Source organism: Mastomys coucha, unplaced genomic scaffold (genome assembly GCF_008632895.1).
Source record: "Mastomys coucha isolate ucsf_1 unplaced genomic scaffold, UCSF_Mcou_1 pScaffold20, whole genome shotgun sequence".
Taxonomy (NCBI): Eukaryota; Metazoa; Chordata; class Mammalia; order Rodentia; family Muridae; genus Mastomys; species Mastomys coucha.
In genome coordinates, this window is record NW_022196903.1 from 112,750,708 (window position 1) to 112,766,931 (window position 16,224).

Consider the following 16,224-nt stretch of genomic DNA (forward strand, 5'->3'; position numbering starts at 1 on the left):
CACATATCCATTGATACCTTCATGTGCTCAGGCAGGAGGCTTGTTGCATGTGTCACAGTAGATAACTATCTTGAAGAACTTTAAGTGATGTCAATTTCTAGATAGCTACAGTGAGGTCAGGACCATCAAACCTTTGGTAAAATATCTAAAACTCTGAGAGAGAACTAGTGGTAACTTACTCCAACAGCATGACTGGACTGGAAACATTCATTTCCAAAGGTTCTAGGACTCTGGGACCAGGGTGACAGAGAGGGCCATGTGGCTATAGCTTTCACAGCTTTAGCTGTGAGCATTTCCTTCCTTATCTGTGGCAGGTGTGTATAGACAGACAGACAGACAGATAGACAGACAGACAGACAGACACACACACACACACTCCCTCCCCTCCCTCTTTCCCTCTCCAGGTTCCTTAATTTGTAACTTCCCACAATGACACAAATATGGTTATTCTACATTTAGCATGAACCTATAGTTTTGTATCTTTGCATATTTTTCCATGTAGACACCAAACACAACATACTATTCTTACACTGGGAATGAATGGAAAATAGTATTTAATGCTTGCATAATCTCAAGCATGCAAAAGTGCTATTTTTGACTCTAATTCTATATAGCAAGTTCCCATTCCATCTTCATTTCTGGAGCGTAATGCTGGGAAATATCCACAGAGGCAGGGCAGGAGGTTTGGGTTCTAGTGTCCGCAGCCAGCGCCCTCTCAGCTCTGAACCCCTCCTGTGCTGTCTACTCAACTCTAGGCCAGAGTCGTCCTCCTCTTCACAGCAAGGCCCTGGCACCCTCCTCTCTGCCCCCCAGCACTGGGATTATAAGTGCATGCCACTTTGCCTGACTTTTAAATGTGGGCTCTGGTGTGTGGGGGTCAAACTTAGATCCTTATGCCTGTTGCACAAGCATTTTTACTAACTGAGCTATCTCTCCAGTTCCAATTTTTATTTTTATTTTTTTAAAATAAGCTTTCATTGCCAGATATTTCCGCATCCAAGTAGCAAGATACTCTGGAAGAAGAAAATGCCAGATTGTGTGAGAGCAGAGCTGAGAAGAAAAGTGAATCTACCATACTGTGTATTTTTCATAAATGTGTCAAGACACACAACATGCGCACATTCCTGTGCTCAGTTCTGAGGCAAACACATTTATCTTCAGGGTTCAGCTATTCTCTGCTAGACGGCTGCTCTCGCCTTTTGCAGCCTCTCACGTGCTGCTGCTCTCAATGCTTTGGACAAGGCTTCAGCATTGGAGCTGAGAAAACAAGTTCAGACATCACAAAAAGAAGAAAAGCAGATCACAAACAGAGACTGGGAACCAGAACAAAGTCTGTCACCCACCAAGGGCCATTCTTCTTACTCTTCTCCCTGCGGTTTCTCAGGCTCTGCCCTCACCAGCTCCTGTGTCTCTTTGGCTTACTTGGGTGGCACAGCAACCAGGCCAAGCCATCCAAGAGGCAAGAATGGAATGTCATGTCTATGGCCAATGACTGATGAGCCCTGAGTGGCAGAAATGACTTTCAGGCTCTGTGTTTAGTACCGCACCAGCATGGTCATTCCTGAATCCACTTCTTTCAAAAGAGGGATGGATGCAAGTTACCCAGCAACTGGAGAGAACAAATGGAAAGACAACCCAAGAAGAAAGGCCTGAGCTAAGTGTTGGAACAATATTTCCTGAAAAATGAAAATGGGACCAAGTGCTGGGAACAGGGATTAGAATCGGAGCTCAGTGACCCACAGAGCAGCTGCCTGATACAAATTCACTCCAGTGCGCTTCAACCTGATGAAGTTACCATTTAGGGTAGAAAAAAACTTTTTGTTCTCTACTTTTAGTGGATTTTAGTGTTTTAACAGAACTTATCAGTTGAACTGCTTTAACACTTCAAAAAGCGGTTAGAGGTGAGGTGTTGTTGCAGCATTTTCTCTGTCCAATCACATTCGGGCAGTAACAGGTCTGTGATTGGACAGGAAAAGGGAGGTGGAGCTAGAAGCTTAGGAATGAGGACTTCGGAGGTCAGAGAGAAGCAGAGAAATCAGCATGGAGGCAGATGATCCAGACCCTGCGTGGTTTTAAACCAGCCACAGGTTGCTAATGTTTTTACAAGGCTAGAATAATTGGGTTAAAACTTTAATCTTTATCGTGACAAGGTGTGACCTTTTAATAACAAAATACTGACATACAATAAAAAGCAAAGACAATTATGTGCATGCATGTGTGTTGGTGTGCAAATGTGTGTACATGAATGCAGGTGCCAATGGAGGCTAGAAGGATCAGATCCCCAGATCTGGAATGTGGTGGCTGTAAGGGCATTCTGCTTTAGCTGCTGGTCCATCTCTCTACCCATCCCAAAGCACGGGTCTTTAAGTTTATAACAGTGTATGTGTGCACATGCATGCATACATGTCTGTGCAAACGTAGGGCACACATGAATGCATGTAAGGAGGGTAGAAGACAAACTCAGGTATCATCCCTCAGGAGCTATCCATCTCCTACCCACCCTTTTGGCAGTACAGGGGATTGAACCTAGGGCCTCACAGATGCTAGGCAGCTGTTCTACCTCTGACCTATAGCTCCATTTTAACCTTTTTTTGGGGTGGTGGTTGGGGAGAAAGGTCTCTCACTGGCCTGAAGCTTGCTGGCTAGGAGCTTCCCAGCAAGTCCTGGGTTCTACTTTCCCCTCCCCTCCACAGCGGAGATTACAATAGATGTGCTGCAGAACCTTTCAATGTTTGTTTGTTTGTTTGTTTGTTTATTTACTGAGACAGGGTTTCTCTATGTAGCTTTGGCTGTCCTGGAACTTGTTCTGTAAAGCAGGCTGACCTAAAACTCATGAGATCTGCCTGCCTCTGCTTTCTCAGTGCTGGTATTAAAGGCATATGCCACCACCACCACCAGGCTTCAAAATTTTAAATTTATTTTCTATTTAAGTGTTTTTGTATGTGTGAATTTATGTATGTGTTTAAGTATGGGTAGGCATAATGTTTTTGTACACTGGGTAAAGTTTACCCTTGTGGTATTCAAATGCTGATCTCTTTGCCCTTTTACCTTGTTTCAATTCAGACATGGCACTGTAATGCTTATAACCAAGACTCTCCTACCTCAAGTTTGTGTAAACAGTTCTTATCATTTATCCTCTTTGTTGTCAATAAATACTGATCACTCAGTGGCTGGGCAGAAGAAAGAATAGGGCAGGTCATCTACCAGCCAGAGGAAGGAGAGAGTGAGAGAGGGAGATTCAGATCAGCCAGAAAGATGGTGGAACTGGAAGCATGAAGAAGGGGCTCGGACAGATATCATAGAAACACACCTGAAGCCCAAAAAGCCAGTTCAATAAGAAGAAGCAAGTACATAGGGGTAATGGCTGGGAGCCATTTTAGTTTAGAGATTAAAGTAGATCACCTAACTGCTCAGCTATTGAGGTGCAATTTTAAATAAATTCTAGCTTCTCTGTGTGTTTTTTTGGGACTAGAATAAGGTAAAGAAATACAGCTGCTAGATTAATTTATTAATTATATTAAAGATAATTTTACATTTGGCAGCCAATGTGGGGTGTCAAATATATGTATATATGTAAGTATGTATGCATGTATCTATCTATCTATCTATGTATCTATCTATGTATCTATGTATCTATCTATCTATCTATCTATCTATCTATCTATCTATCTATCTATCTATCTATCTATCTATCATGTGTGCATTTGTGTGAATGTGGGCATGTCAGAGTCAAAGAACACTCTTAGAAGTCCATCTTTACCTTCCACCTTGTTTGAGACATGGTCTCTTGTTCCCCACTAGTTACATTGGATTGAATGGCTGATAAGCTTCTGGAAATTTCCTGCTTCTGCTTCTTTTATGTCCTCTAGAAGCACTGGGATGTGCTATAGCATCTAACTTTATGTGGGTGCTAGGAATGCAAAGTCTCATCATTCCACTTGCATGGCAAGTACTTTATCCCCTGACCCATCGCAGCCTCACACTTGGCTTTTACCCACAGGATCACACTCAGAGCCTCGGTACTTAGCAGGAGGACACCTCCCTAGGCCTTGTCTTCTATTTTTGAGACAGGTTCTTTTATTAGTTTCTTTTCTGTTGCTGTGCTAATGAGAAGAAACTTGTGGGAGAAAGAACAAGAAGCTAGGAGCTCATATCTCAACCACAAGCATTTTGCAGAGAGGGCAAGCTGATGTAGGGTGAGGCTGAATTGAAACTTTCAAAGCCTATTCCCTGCGAATGTACTTCCTTCAGTAAGGCTGCATCCGCTAAACCTTCCCAAAGAGCATCCCCGACAGGGGACCGAGTATTTAAGACCTGAGACCTATGTGGGAATCATTCTCTTTTAAAACACCACAGAGAACATTATGTCAACTGCTACAGTTTTTGGAGCTTGAAACACTTCATAAAAAGTAATGTGATGTGGGCCTGGGGAGAGAGCTGAGCAGTTACCGTGATTGTCCTCAAGCAAAAGGACTAGAGTTTGGATCCTCAGAAGCCACATAAATGCTGGGTGCCAAGGCAACCCCCCTGCACTTCCAGCTTGGTTAGGAGGGTCCCCTAAGCAAGTAATATAGCCATGCTATATTATAGCCATGTAATATAGGCTAGTAATATAGCCATGTAGGCCAGCTCTGGGTTTCCTTAAGAAATTCTGTCTCAAACTAAGGCTTGAATACTTACATGCTCCCCAAAGCTGAAGAAGTATGTACTGATTTGTTTTCAAAATCTGTCTGTTATGCAGTCTGTACAGAAACGAACAGGGCTACACACAACTGACTTCGAGGGTGTTAGATAAAGGAGGTTTGCAAGAAGAGAGGGCAGATTCAAGGGAGGGGAAGATGAGTGGGACTGAGGTGCATCACGTGAAATTAGCAAAGAAGCAATAAAAGTTTTAAAAAAAGCTTTGCATAACAGCCATAAATATATGCTTTGTATTGAGGATCAGAAGATTCTAGGAACCTTAAAATGCTATCTTACCTCCTCCCAGTTGTGTGAGAACTGAGGTGCCCATTTTATAGATGTGGACTACCTACCACACACTTACTGCTCACCTGCTGTTGCTTGCCCTGGAGTCCCTAGACCCCCAACCTCCCCTTGAGGGCTAGAAAGATCTACAGATCCTAGGGTAAAAGGTTGTGCTAAATCCTAGCTCTTGAAAGAAAGACCTAGAAGAATTCCACCCTTTAGCTGTACCCCCCAGCTGTATTTACAATAAGGACTACTCCTCTGTGACTGCACTGAGGAGTATGCAGAACAGATAGGAGGAGGAAGGGGACACTTCTGGGTACTACAGTAGCCTGAAATTCTACTTTGGCAAAATCAACCTTTACCCAAAAAATAAAAAATGATACATGTTTAACTCAGTACATATTTAAAAAATGATGTTATGTATGTTTTCTGTTGATTTGAAAATAAATAAAAAATATAAATCAATTAAAAATAATATTTGGGGACTAAAGAGACAGCTCAGTTGGTAGAGCACTGCTGTACCAGTCTGAGGATCTGATCCTCAGATCCATGAAAAAAGCTGGGTATGGCTGTGTGTGTTTGTAATTCTAGAGCTAGGTAGGGAGGGAGAAGCTGGAGGATCCCCAAGGCTCATGGTCAGTCAGTCTACCTAAACTAGTGAGCTCCAGGCTGCAACTGGCACTGCATGAAAAAAAGAAAGCTGAAAATTCTTGAAGAATGACGCGTGAGAGTGATGTCTGGCCCATGTGTGCACATACGCCCATATCCACGTGCGTGCACACATGCACATGCACGCACAGTACTGGAACCATGTGCTTATCCACAAACACTACCCATCCAGACAGGGAAGTGTGCCTGGGCCACAGCTTAAACAAGACTTACCTGCTCCTGAGTCATCTTCTGCAGCTCATTCTCCCAAGCTGCCTGCTCACCATCTGCATTATAAGAAGCTGGTGGAGTGAGTCCACGGAGGATTACGGGGTCTCGGTCATGGCAGAGGGCTGTCAGGTGTCCAATATACAACTTTAACTTGCTTCTATTTTGGTCAAGTTCTAAGAGGGGCTGGATGATCTGAGGTGAGAAAAAGGGAAAGTCAAGGTTAATCTGAAATGAGAAGTTCAAATATTCCTTATGCCTCCCAAACCAAGATGAAAGCTCTCAGCAATACTGCAATCTTCATAATTATAGACTCAACAATTTCACAGTGCTGTTTTCCAGGAAGGAAGGAAGGACTATTACTGAGTGTATCAATACCAGATGGAGAACTCTGCACTGAGACAGGAGACTGAAACAGGACGTTTGTGTGTGTGTGCGTTAAATTATGAATTCTATTTTATTTATTATGTTGTATACGGGTATGCTTGCCATGGCATATGTGGGAGTTAAAGGACAGCCTGTGGAGCCAGTTATTTTCTTTCACTATGTGAGCTCTGGGGATTGAACTCAGGTCTTCAGAGTTGGTGATAGCTTTATTGCCAAGTCATTTTGCCAGTCCAGACTAGCTTGTTTGTACAGAGATGCTGTTCCTGATGTTCAAAGCCTCCAGTGACCCTACAAGTGCTCTGTGCACTTCTTTATGAGTGGATTTCAAAAGGCTGCTAGAGAAAATTGCTCATCTGAAAGCCTGGGCAACATACTTCACATGGTCTTGCACCTCCTAGAATGGAAGAAAAATCCAGTCTCTGGAGAAGGTGCGTGTTGTTCTTGGCTTAGATGCATGATGAGAGAACTCATTACTAAATCTGTCTCATCCTGGCTGAGTTCCCTTCATTCATTTCTCAGAGGCTATCTGATATTCTTTCTCTGTACACAGTGACTAGTAGATCTTTGCATAACACCGAGTACCTGACTCACAGCCAAGGCCTGAAATTCTCACTTGTAACATTGGTTCTGTGTTTTTCTTAAGAGACCTGTTGTAAATTTCTTTCCTATCTAGTTCTTTTGGTCCCAGATGAGTAACTATTCCTCGGATTCTCTTTGAGAGTATATTGACCAATGGATTCTGTTCCATGTTTTATGTGACAACCTTGGAGACAAAACTCTGGACAGGTATTGGCAGTGAGGTCACAGCCCAAGTTTTGCATTCCACTGCATTCCAGCATGTGGCTAGAGCAGCCATGGATGCTGCTGAGCCTTGATAGAGTTCCCAGGCCATACACCCCAGAAATTTGTACCTGCTGCAAGCACTAACCTGATATTTTTCTATTACCAAGACACCTCTATACCATCTCACATATAAGGGACTAGATCATCTTCAAATAGAAAGAAACAAGGCCTGGCATTCCTTTTTAACAGTAACACCAACTTGTTTATGGATCCCACAGTTTTTACCTCAAGTTTAGGATAATATAAAAATTAAAGTGGGGCCTGGATAGACAAATTACAGAAAGGTGAATCAGTGTAGTATTACTCTAATTTACACACACACACACACACACACACACACACACACGAGACCCCTGGTCAGCAGGTTGGTGGTAACAGTTCTAATGACAGCATTTTCAATATATGAGAGGCAGATCAACAGAGCCAATCAAAGAAGGAAAAGGTGTTCTAATCAAAGAAGATGTTTAGAAAGTGAAGGATTCAGATAGTTCTTCACAAACAACCCCAACTCCTCAGAAAAGATGGTGTTTCATTTGGTGTGCATTCACCAAATACCAGCATTCGGGAGTGTGAGGGAGGAAGGTGGTGAGTGTGCTGGTAGTCAGTCTTGTCAACTTGACACAGCTAGAGTTATTTGAAGGGAAGGAACCTTAATTGAGAAGATGTCTCCATCAGAAGTAGCTGGAGGGAGTTTTCTCAATTGATGATTGGTGGAAGAAGGCCCACCTCATCGCGGGTGGTACCATCACTCAGCTGGTGGTCCTGGGTTCTCTAAGAAAGCAAGATGAGCAAGCCATGGGAGCACAAGAAGGTAGGAAGTGCCTCTTGATGCTTCTGCATCCGCTCCTGCCTTCAGGGTCCTGCCTCATTGGAGTCCCTGTCCTAGCTGCCTTCGATGAACAGTAATGTGAAAGTGTAAGCCGAGAAATCCTTTTCCTCCCCCAACTTGCTTTTGTTCATGGTGTTTTGTTGCAGAAATAGACAACCTAATGAAGAAAATGAGTTTGGATCTATTTTCTATCTAATTGATATTATAGGTAGAATATTAGTTATACAAAACAGTAGGGTTACTTTCTGATATTCTGCCCCCCACCACAGTACTGAGAATCGAATCTAGGGCCTTCTACACATTAGCCAGTGGCATTGAGTTATGTCCCCAGGTCTTCCTTTACTCTGTTTGGAGATAATGTCTCATTAGGTTGCTCCAGGTTGGCCTTGAACTTGCAATGATCCTTCTGTTTCAGCCTCCTGTGCCATGAAGCTTATGATATTTTTGTGCATATATGTAAATGATTTTGATAATATTGATTTCCTCACCTTCCTGCCTTCCTTCTACTGTCACATCTTCCCTATTCCCCATACACACCCAAAGAAAAACATGCCGTGTGTGTATACATACATACATACAAATAACATACACATACATACATATATACATACATATATTCATATATGTATATATCTATATAATTTGAATAGGAAAAAAAACTTAAAAATGAACTTCTCAGGGTATATCTGTTATGACCAAAAGGTAGCATTGAAATGTGAGTTCTTACCATTCTATGGTTTGGAGTGTGTCTGTGTGCTGGCAATTGAACCTAGAGATCATACATACTGGGGAAGTACCCAATCATTGGGGTAGGCCCTTAATTTTTTAAATATAAGCTTTGTAAAAGGGCCTTGCTATGATAAACAAGTTGGCTTTGAACTTGTGATCCTCCTGCCTCAGCCTCAGAAGTAGCTGTGATAATGTTTGTATAACTAGACCCAGCTCTACAATTATAAATGTTAAGGAATATAAACTATGACAGGAGAAAAATTTTCATTCTAGCTCAGAGTTGTTTCTTTGCAAGAGGACTGTTGTAACAGATTCTCTAACTAACTGGTTTCAGGTTTGATTGCACTACAACAGTGGTTTGAAGGTGTTTGCTTTAACTTCATTTCCATTTAGCTAAGATAACTAGTAAGCTTTTGAGAGGCTGAGAATTTACTTCTGTATTTTTCAGAGTAGAGAGTGAAGGAAGATTCTAAAATATTCTATGTGTATGGTTCATTACCTACGATTTCTAAACATACCGATCATTTGACATTTTAATACCAGGATAGCACAAAAGCACTCCCTAGTCCACTGCACCTACCCAATTAAGACAGCCTGCTTTTTTGCTTCTTACTCTACTCTTGGGGATTTTTGTTTGTTTGGCTTGTTTCATCTTGAGACAGGGACTCCTTCTGAAGGCAAGTTAAAAGGAGATGCCACACAGGATCCATGAATATTGTCGCCTGTCCACATACAGCTTCAGCACATTATGATCCTTGAAGCTGTGATCCTTTTGCTTCAGCTTCTAGGGATACTTATAGGTCAGTTCCCCTAAACCTGGTTCTCCTCTGATCTAAGTGTAGGTTAGTTGGTTATAACTCTCTGAGAAGTTATCCATGTCTTTATAATAAAGATTGGATGAAAAAGTGCTAAAAATTATTAGAAACTAAAGTATTTGCCCCTGGGGAACTAAAATTCCATTGTTTGGAAAATGTTTTTAAAAATTACATTTATTTCTTTGTGTGTTTGTGACATAGTGAGCATGCACACGTCAGAGGACAACTTGAGCAAGGGTTCTGTTCTCTACTTCACCACGTGGGCCCTGGGGACTGAACTTCAGTCAGCAGGCTCAGTGGGGAGACTTTTACTTGCTGAGCCATTTCTGCTCTTCTTTCAGAAAATTGACATTGTGTTCCCTGTACCCATTTTAGGCAGCTTACAACTGCCTGTAATTCCAACTCCAGGGACCTAATACCCTCTTCTGGCTACCACCAGAAGAGGCCTGTGTGTGCGTTCACAGATACACACACACACACACACACACACACACACACACACAACCACACAGGTATACTGCCTGTCAAGTCATAATTAATGAAAAGGAAAAAAATAATCCAGTTTAGGGGCTGGTGAGATGGTTCAGTGGTTAAGAGCACTGACTGCTCTTCAGAAGGTCCTGAGTTCAAATCCCAGCAACCACATGGTGGCTCACAACCACCCGTAATGAGATTCTGACACCCTCTTCTGGCACATCTGAAGACAGCTACAGAGTATTTATATATAATAATAAATAAATCTTTGGGCCTGAGTGAGCAGAGGTCCTAAAAAAAAATTCAATTCCCAACAACCATATGAAGGCTCACAACCATCTGTACAGCTACAGTGTACTCATATACATAAAATAAATCTTAAAAAAAAAATCCAGTTTAGTACTTAGTGAGCGCCTGAGTGATATGCTGTATTCTAACCAATGGGAATATATGAAGATATAGTTCTACTGTACATTAAAAGAACTTATGAGAGAAGTGATTAATGTTTTGGGTATATATAATAGTTAAGTTATATAATAAATTTATCCTAGTTTTAGCCTTTAATTTTTGAAACCAATGTCAAGAACTCTTGAATAGCTAAATAAATTATTTGTGTTGGTTGAGATTTAGTCTGACTTAGTCTTTAAATATGTTTATGAAATCCAAGCTTTTTCCTCTTAATCCTCTGGGATGTAGCCCTTGAAACAACGAGCCCTGCCATCTGAAGAAGAAGCCAAATGATGAACAGATTCTCTACACATGTTTGGTGTTGTAGTTATCCTAACTAATCCTAACAGAAAACAAGAGAAGGTAGAGTAACTCTCACTTTTTACATCAAGAAATATATTGTATAGAATATGCCAGCAAGTTCTAGACTGCACCTAGGCTTAGCTGGAAGGAGAGTACAGTCACTTCTATTTAATGTACATCAAGAAACACCTAACATTTCAAAGATAAAAGTAAGGTGTACGGGCTAGAGCGAGCGTGTCCGGAGCTGAGCCCGCCCTCCCCTCACAGCTCCCCATCTGCGCCTGGCCAGAACTCACAGATTACACATTGTGACCATTATGCATTTATTTTCCACAACACATAAAAAAATCTGCCAGGAACACTTAAGTTATGAGATAAATCCTTTGTTTCAATTTGATACTTACTCATAAAAGAAGAGAAACTCCCAGAATGTTATCCATATTATGAACGTTGACAAAGGACTCAGGGTTTTGGTTCTGTGCTAGACAGGATCTGTGTCCTCAGGATCTTTGGGATGGCCTCACATCACCACATTAATTACTAAGAGATACCCGACCACTGTCATCTGTTTAATAGTTTTTGGACCAGAAAGTCACAGGGTCTTACTATATGGCTCTGGCTGTCTTGGAGCTCAATATGTAGACCAGGCTGACCTCAGATCCACCTGTTTCTACTTCCCAAGTACTGGGATTAAAGGCATGTGCCACCACACCCAGTGATTAGAAATCTTACTACTAATAAATACCTGGCTCTAAAAGTAGTAATTTTCTTTGAAGATCTCTGACATAAGGGCTTTATGGCTTGTTAAAATGTAAGCTTGTCTATGGAAACTGGAGAAGATTATACATTTTAAAATATGAAGAACTATGGTAATCCTTTTTGAAGAATAGTCATTATTTTGTCTTAGTTTTATAGTTCAGAAATTTGCTGTGAGCCTTCCCCCAAGAAAGCATCCCCACTGCAGAAAGGAGCAGAGCATTCCCTATCCTGTATTCCTGGTGCTGTACTCAGCACTGATAAAAGATGGGGAATGGGGGTTAGGATGTAATTGATCTTGCATTGTCACCACGGAGCCACATCCTACATTCTGCTTTTTATCCTTCATGCAGTTTAAAGTGATGGCACCTTATGCATTATAATGAATTAAATATATGGGAAAGAGAGGGAAAGCAGAGGACTAGTGTCTGCCCACAAGTGAGTGAAGGGAATCGGCTGAGCATATTGACTGTGTGTATATGCACTCGTGGGCATGCTCAGGCTCTAGGAATCACAGTGCTTACTTTAATACAGTCACTTATCAATGAGTGGGCTCACACACCCGCACAGATGAGGACGGCACAGGTAAATGCGGCATTAAGTAAAGAAAATGCTCTATTTAAGGGTATAGGTTTGCTTTTACAAGATAACCAAGCAAGGGCTTATGCAGCACATACGCCAAAGAGATATTGAGATAAGGAACAGTGAGATAAACAATAATAATGATGATAATAATAATAATAAGACCAAACAACCAAAACCCCAAGATGCTACGAAGTCCACCACACTCAGAACATAAGGAGTAGATGTGTTTCAAAATTCCTCCTTGCTGTAAAGAGCTAAAAAAAGATGAGAAAATCTTCAATTCATTCTTGAGTTGAGGCTTACCACTCAACTGTGTTTAGTTAAAAGAGTAGGGGAATTAAAGATTGAAAACTTAAAGCCTGTCTATCTGTCTGTCTATCTATCCATCCATACATGTATATATAGAATGACTTGTTGATTAACTAAGTTCCAAAATGAAAACTAAGGCATGAAAATGAGATAAACTGAATCAGACCCAGGATAAGGAAGTCACGGCTCCTGAGTGGACAAGCAAGCAAGGACTGAGGCTGGAGGTAAAACCGAGGCGGGCGTGGGCCAAAGGTAGAAAGACGGCCACCACCTTCTTTGCAGGTACATACAATTAGGGCCAGACTGACAGTTCACACTCCATTCTGATCCTCTGAGGTTTCATTACTAGAATAATCCCAGTGAACTGCTGCTTCAGTTGAGCACAAAGTACTTCTTGGCATTAATAAGTACTGGTTGGACAGATGGATCTGAAAAACAGCAGCATGACAATCGCTACTATATGAGAAATGTTTAAAAAATAAAGAGGAAAAAAAATCCTCGTAGAAAATCTTCATATTTTATCTTTCAGTGCTGGAAAAAACTTACTCTAAAGCTGGATGTGGTGGTACATACTTTTAATCTGTTTACTCGGGAGACTAAGGCACAAGAATATGAAATTGGACTAGCTGGACTACATTAGCAAGAGTCTGTGCAGGAGCTGGGGTATAGGGAACACTATATGCATAGATTCACATCTAAATTCTGAAGGAACTTAATGAAGAAAGTCTAAGGACAGATACCTTACTATTTTCTATAACCAAGTAGTACTATGAGTGTTTAGAAGCAAAGAATGACATAAACTTCAAATGTTGAGACCAAAGAACAGGGGTCATGTTAACCAATCTTTAAAAACAAATTGAACTTTCTTATTATTGTATGTGTAAGATGGCGCAGCAGCATGTGCCACAGAGCGTGTGTGGAAATGAAGGACACGTTTGTGGAGTTGGTTCTCTCCTTACACCTTTATGTGGGATCCAAGAATCAAGCTCAGGCCTTGTTTGCCAGGCAAGTGCTTTACCTACTGAGCCATCTTACCAGCTTGAATCCATTTCATAGTAGCAGTTTTCCCAGATTCTTTTCTCAGAAAGTATACATTTGGCACTGTAGAACTCACTGTGACAGTTAATAGTGAATGGCAAGTTGCTAAAAACTACAATCACCTGCGAGGCAGCCTTTGGGCACTCCTGCGAAGGATTATGTATCTTAGGTTAGTCTTTGTTCCTGTGTGTGAGGGGCTATCTTGATAACCATCAAGATAGGTTAACAAGTTAGGTTAACAGAGGTGGGAAGTCCCACCATTAATACGGGCAGCACTTACCCCCTGGGCTCATGTTCTAGACTGCATCAAGAGGAGAAAGTAAACATAAACACCACACACAGTTCACTGCCTCCTGAGTGCAGATGTCAGTGAAGAGTTGCTTCTAGCTTCTGCACCAGGACTTCTCTAGAATGGAATGATCTGAACTGTGAGTCTTTCTTCTCTAACTTGCTTTGTCAGCAACAACTAACCAGATAACTTGTAGTCTACATGCTGTAAGCAACCTGCTCAAATATGTGCATCATATAATTCTGAGGGACTCCTGGTCTTCCTTAAAACAGAGGTTCATGTAGTCCAAGCTGGCTTTAAATTTACTATGTACTTGAAGATGGCCTTGAACTTGTATACCCTCTTCCTTCTTATCTCCCAAGAATTGAGATTTCAGGCATGTACTACCAAACTTAGTTGAGGAATTCTTTAAAAATATTACTTGGAAACCCAAAATGACCCCTAGCCTGATGTCACATGCCTCAGGTGGGCAGGGCAAGTCTGACATAACCTTGGTCAGGTGTCAGGTGGTCTGGGTGGCAGAGACCACCCAGATCCAATGCCAAGTGGTTCAGAAAGGCAGACCACTCAAGACAACTCCCAGTCTTGGGTTAAATGCTATGCAATGGTGTGGGCAAGGGAGAGATGCCACTTGCCACCTACGGCAGGCAGGAGAGCTGCCCGCCCCCCTCAAGGTCATGGGAGCAGGAGAGCTGGGCCAGAACCTCACATGGGCAGCACAGTAGAGATAGCCCTGCTTATTCCTAGCCTGGTGCCACATGACACAGGTAGGCGGGACAAGCCTGCAATGATCCCGGTCAGGTGCCAGGGAGAGCTGGTGGGCTGACCAGGCCAAGATCTACCCCAACATCTACACCATCTATGAGCTGCTGGAGTGCACAAAAGCACTGATTCTACAAATCCAAAGCTGCAGGACATCTGAGAGGAGTCCCTGTGAGGATCCAGTATTGATAGTGTAGCAGAAGTCAGAGGCCTCAAACCAGGCCAATGACTCATTGCAATGAACATCTGAAGTAAAGAAGTGTAGATTTTTTTTGGGGGGGATGCAAAGGCAGAGAGTGGGTACAAAGGCACGGGGGGGTGGTCAGGGGGTTTGGGGTGCATGATGTGAAATTCAGAAAAAAAATCAATAAAAAGTTTATTCCACCCCCTCCTCCCCCCCATGCACCCGTGCGTGCGTGAGTGTGTGTGTGTGTGTGTGTGTGTGTGTGTGTGTGTGTGTGTGTGAGTGTGTATCTTTAGGGTTGGGAATGTGCCAGGTGACAAATGTGGAGGTTAGAGAACAACTTGAGGAGTCTGTTCTCCTTTTATAGCATGGCAGACATTAAACTCAGGTCCTTAGGATTGGCAGCAACAGTCATTATACTCTGTGCGGTCCTGGCAGCCCTGTGAGTCTTTACCCTAGGCTGCCCCGTGGTTCAGCAGCTATATGCTTTAAGAGATTCTATGGCTGACAGGAGAGAGAAAACTGTGCTTGGGTCATCCACAGGGTCAAGCCTCTCTGCCTCTGTCCATTTTACCAAGCACTGGGTCTGATAGGTTTCTGTCACATGTCCAGCTAATAAACCATTAGACATCCCAAATGTGCATCATTTTAAAGAACTGGCAAAGCCATTCTAAGGAGATGGGTTTCCCTCAAACATCTTGAGTTCAGTGTTATACATGAATGGTTTCAACTTCTCCTGGGTTGGTTAATACGCTGTCTCACCACTCATACATTTCTGTGAATGAGAACTAAGAACCAGGTTCATGTGTTACTGAAAACACACGCATTCACTACACGCATTCACTACCAGCATGGGGAACAGAGTCTGAGTGACTGAGGCTGGGCTGTTCTCAACAGGAACCTCTGCTGTGTGCTGGGATGTCCTAGAGCCATGACAACTCGCAGCTCTAAAAAAGCACAGCTTTTTGCTTGGAACTTTAACCTCGTGTGTTCCATGCCAATTACTATACTCATAACATTTTATTAGCTGGAATTAATTTAATTAATTCATTTAATCCTGGAATTAAATGAACTTAGGTGATACTTTGTAACCTATGAGTTTAATAAAGAACTGATTTGGATTGGCGTGGTCATTCACCCCTGTAATCCTAGCACTCTGGGCACTGAGTCTGAGGCCAGCCTAGTCTACATATTAAGACCTGGTCACAAAACAAAAGAGAAAGAACAGAGTTGCACTTACTTTGGACACTGCTATAGCAACAACTGATGCAGAATCCAGCAACTCACAGCCTGTTAAACACAGTAATAGTAGTGTGTGTCCGTCTGTTTCTCCAGAGTCTCACTATGTTGACTAGGGTAGCCTTGAACTTGCAAACTTCCTGTCCCAAACCTCTAAGTGCTAGAATTCTAGGTGTACTCTGCCTAGCAAAGTCTTCTACATTAGGGCAAGCAGCATGGTCACTGTGGCTACGGTTAGAAATGGTTATTTAAACACAGTGAGGCCCTTGCTTGGTGACATCATACACTAATCACTGGGTATCCAGTTTCAGAGGCTGCCCTCTGACATGGGATTTGGGGTGGAGGGAGGAAGGAAGAGAGAGAGGCATGGAGATGGGAGGGAAAGAGGGAC

General features: G+C 42.3%; 1 protein-coding gene across 7 annotated transcripts in view; it reads right to left on the bottom strand.

Annotated features, from left to right (window-relative positions):
* Positions 1-16,224, bottom strand: part of Erc1 (ELKS/RAB6-interacting/CAST family member 1) — a 301,008-nt gene that overhangs the window by 18,180 nt on the left and 266,604 nt on the right. For all 7 annotated transcript variants that reach the window (XM_031383184.1, XM_031383186.1, XM_031383181.1 and 4 more), the window contains one exon: positions 5,851-6,039. In XM_031383184.1, coding sequence (XP_031239044.1) covers positions 5,851-6,039 — 189 coding nt within the window. The remainder of the gene's footprint in view (positions 1-5,850; positions 6,040-16,224) is intronic.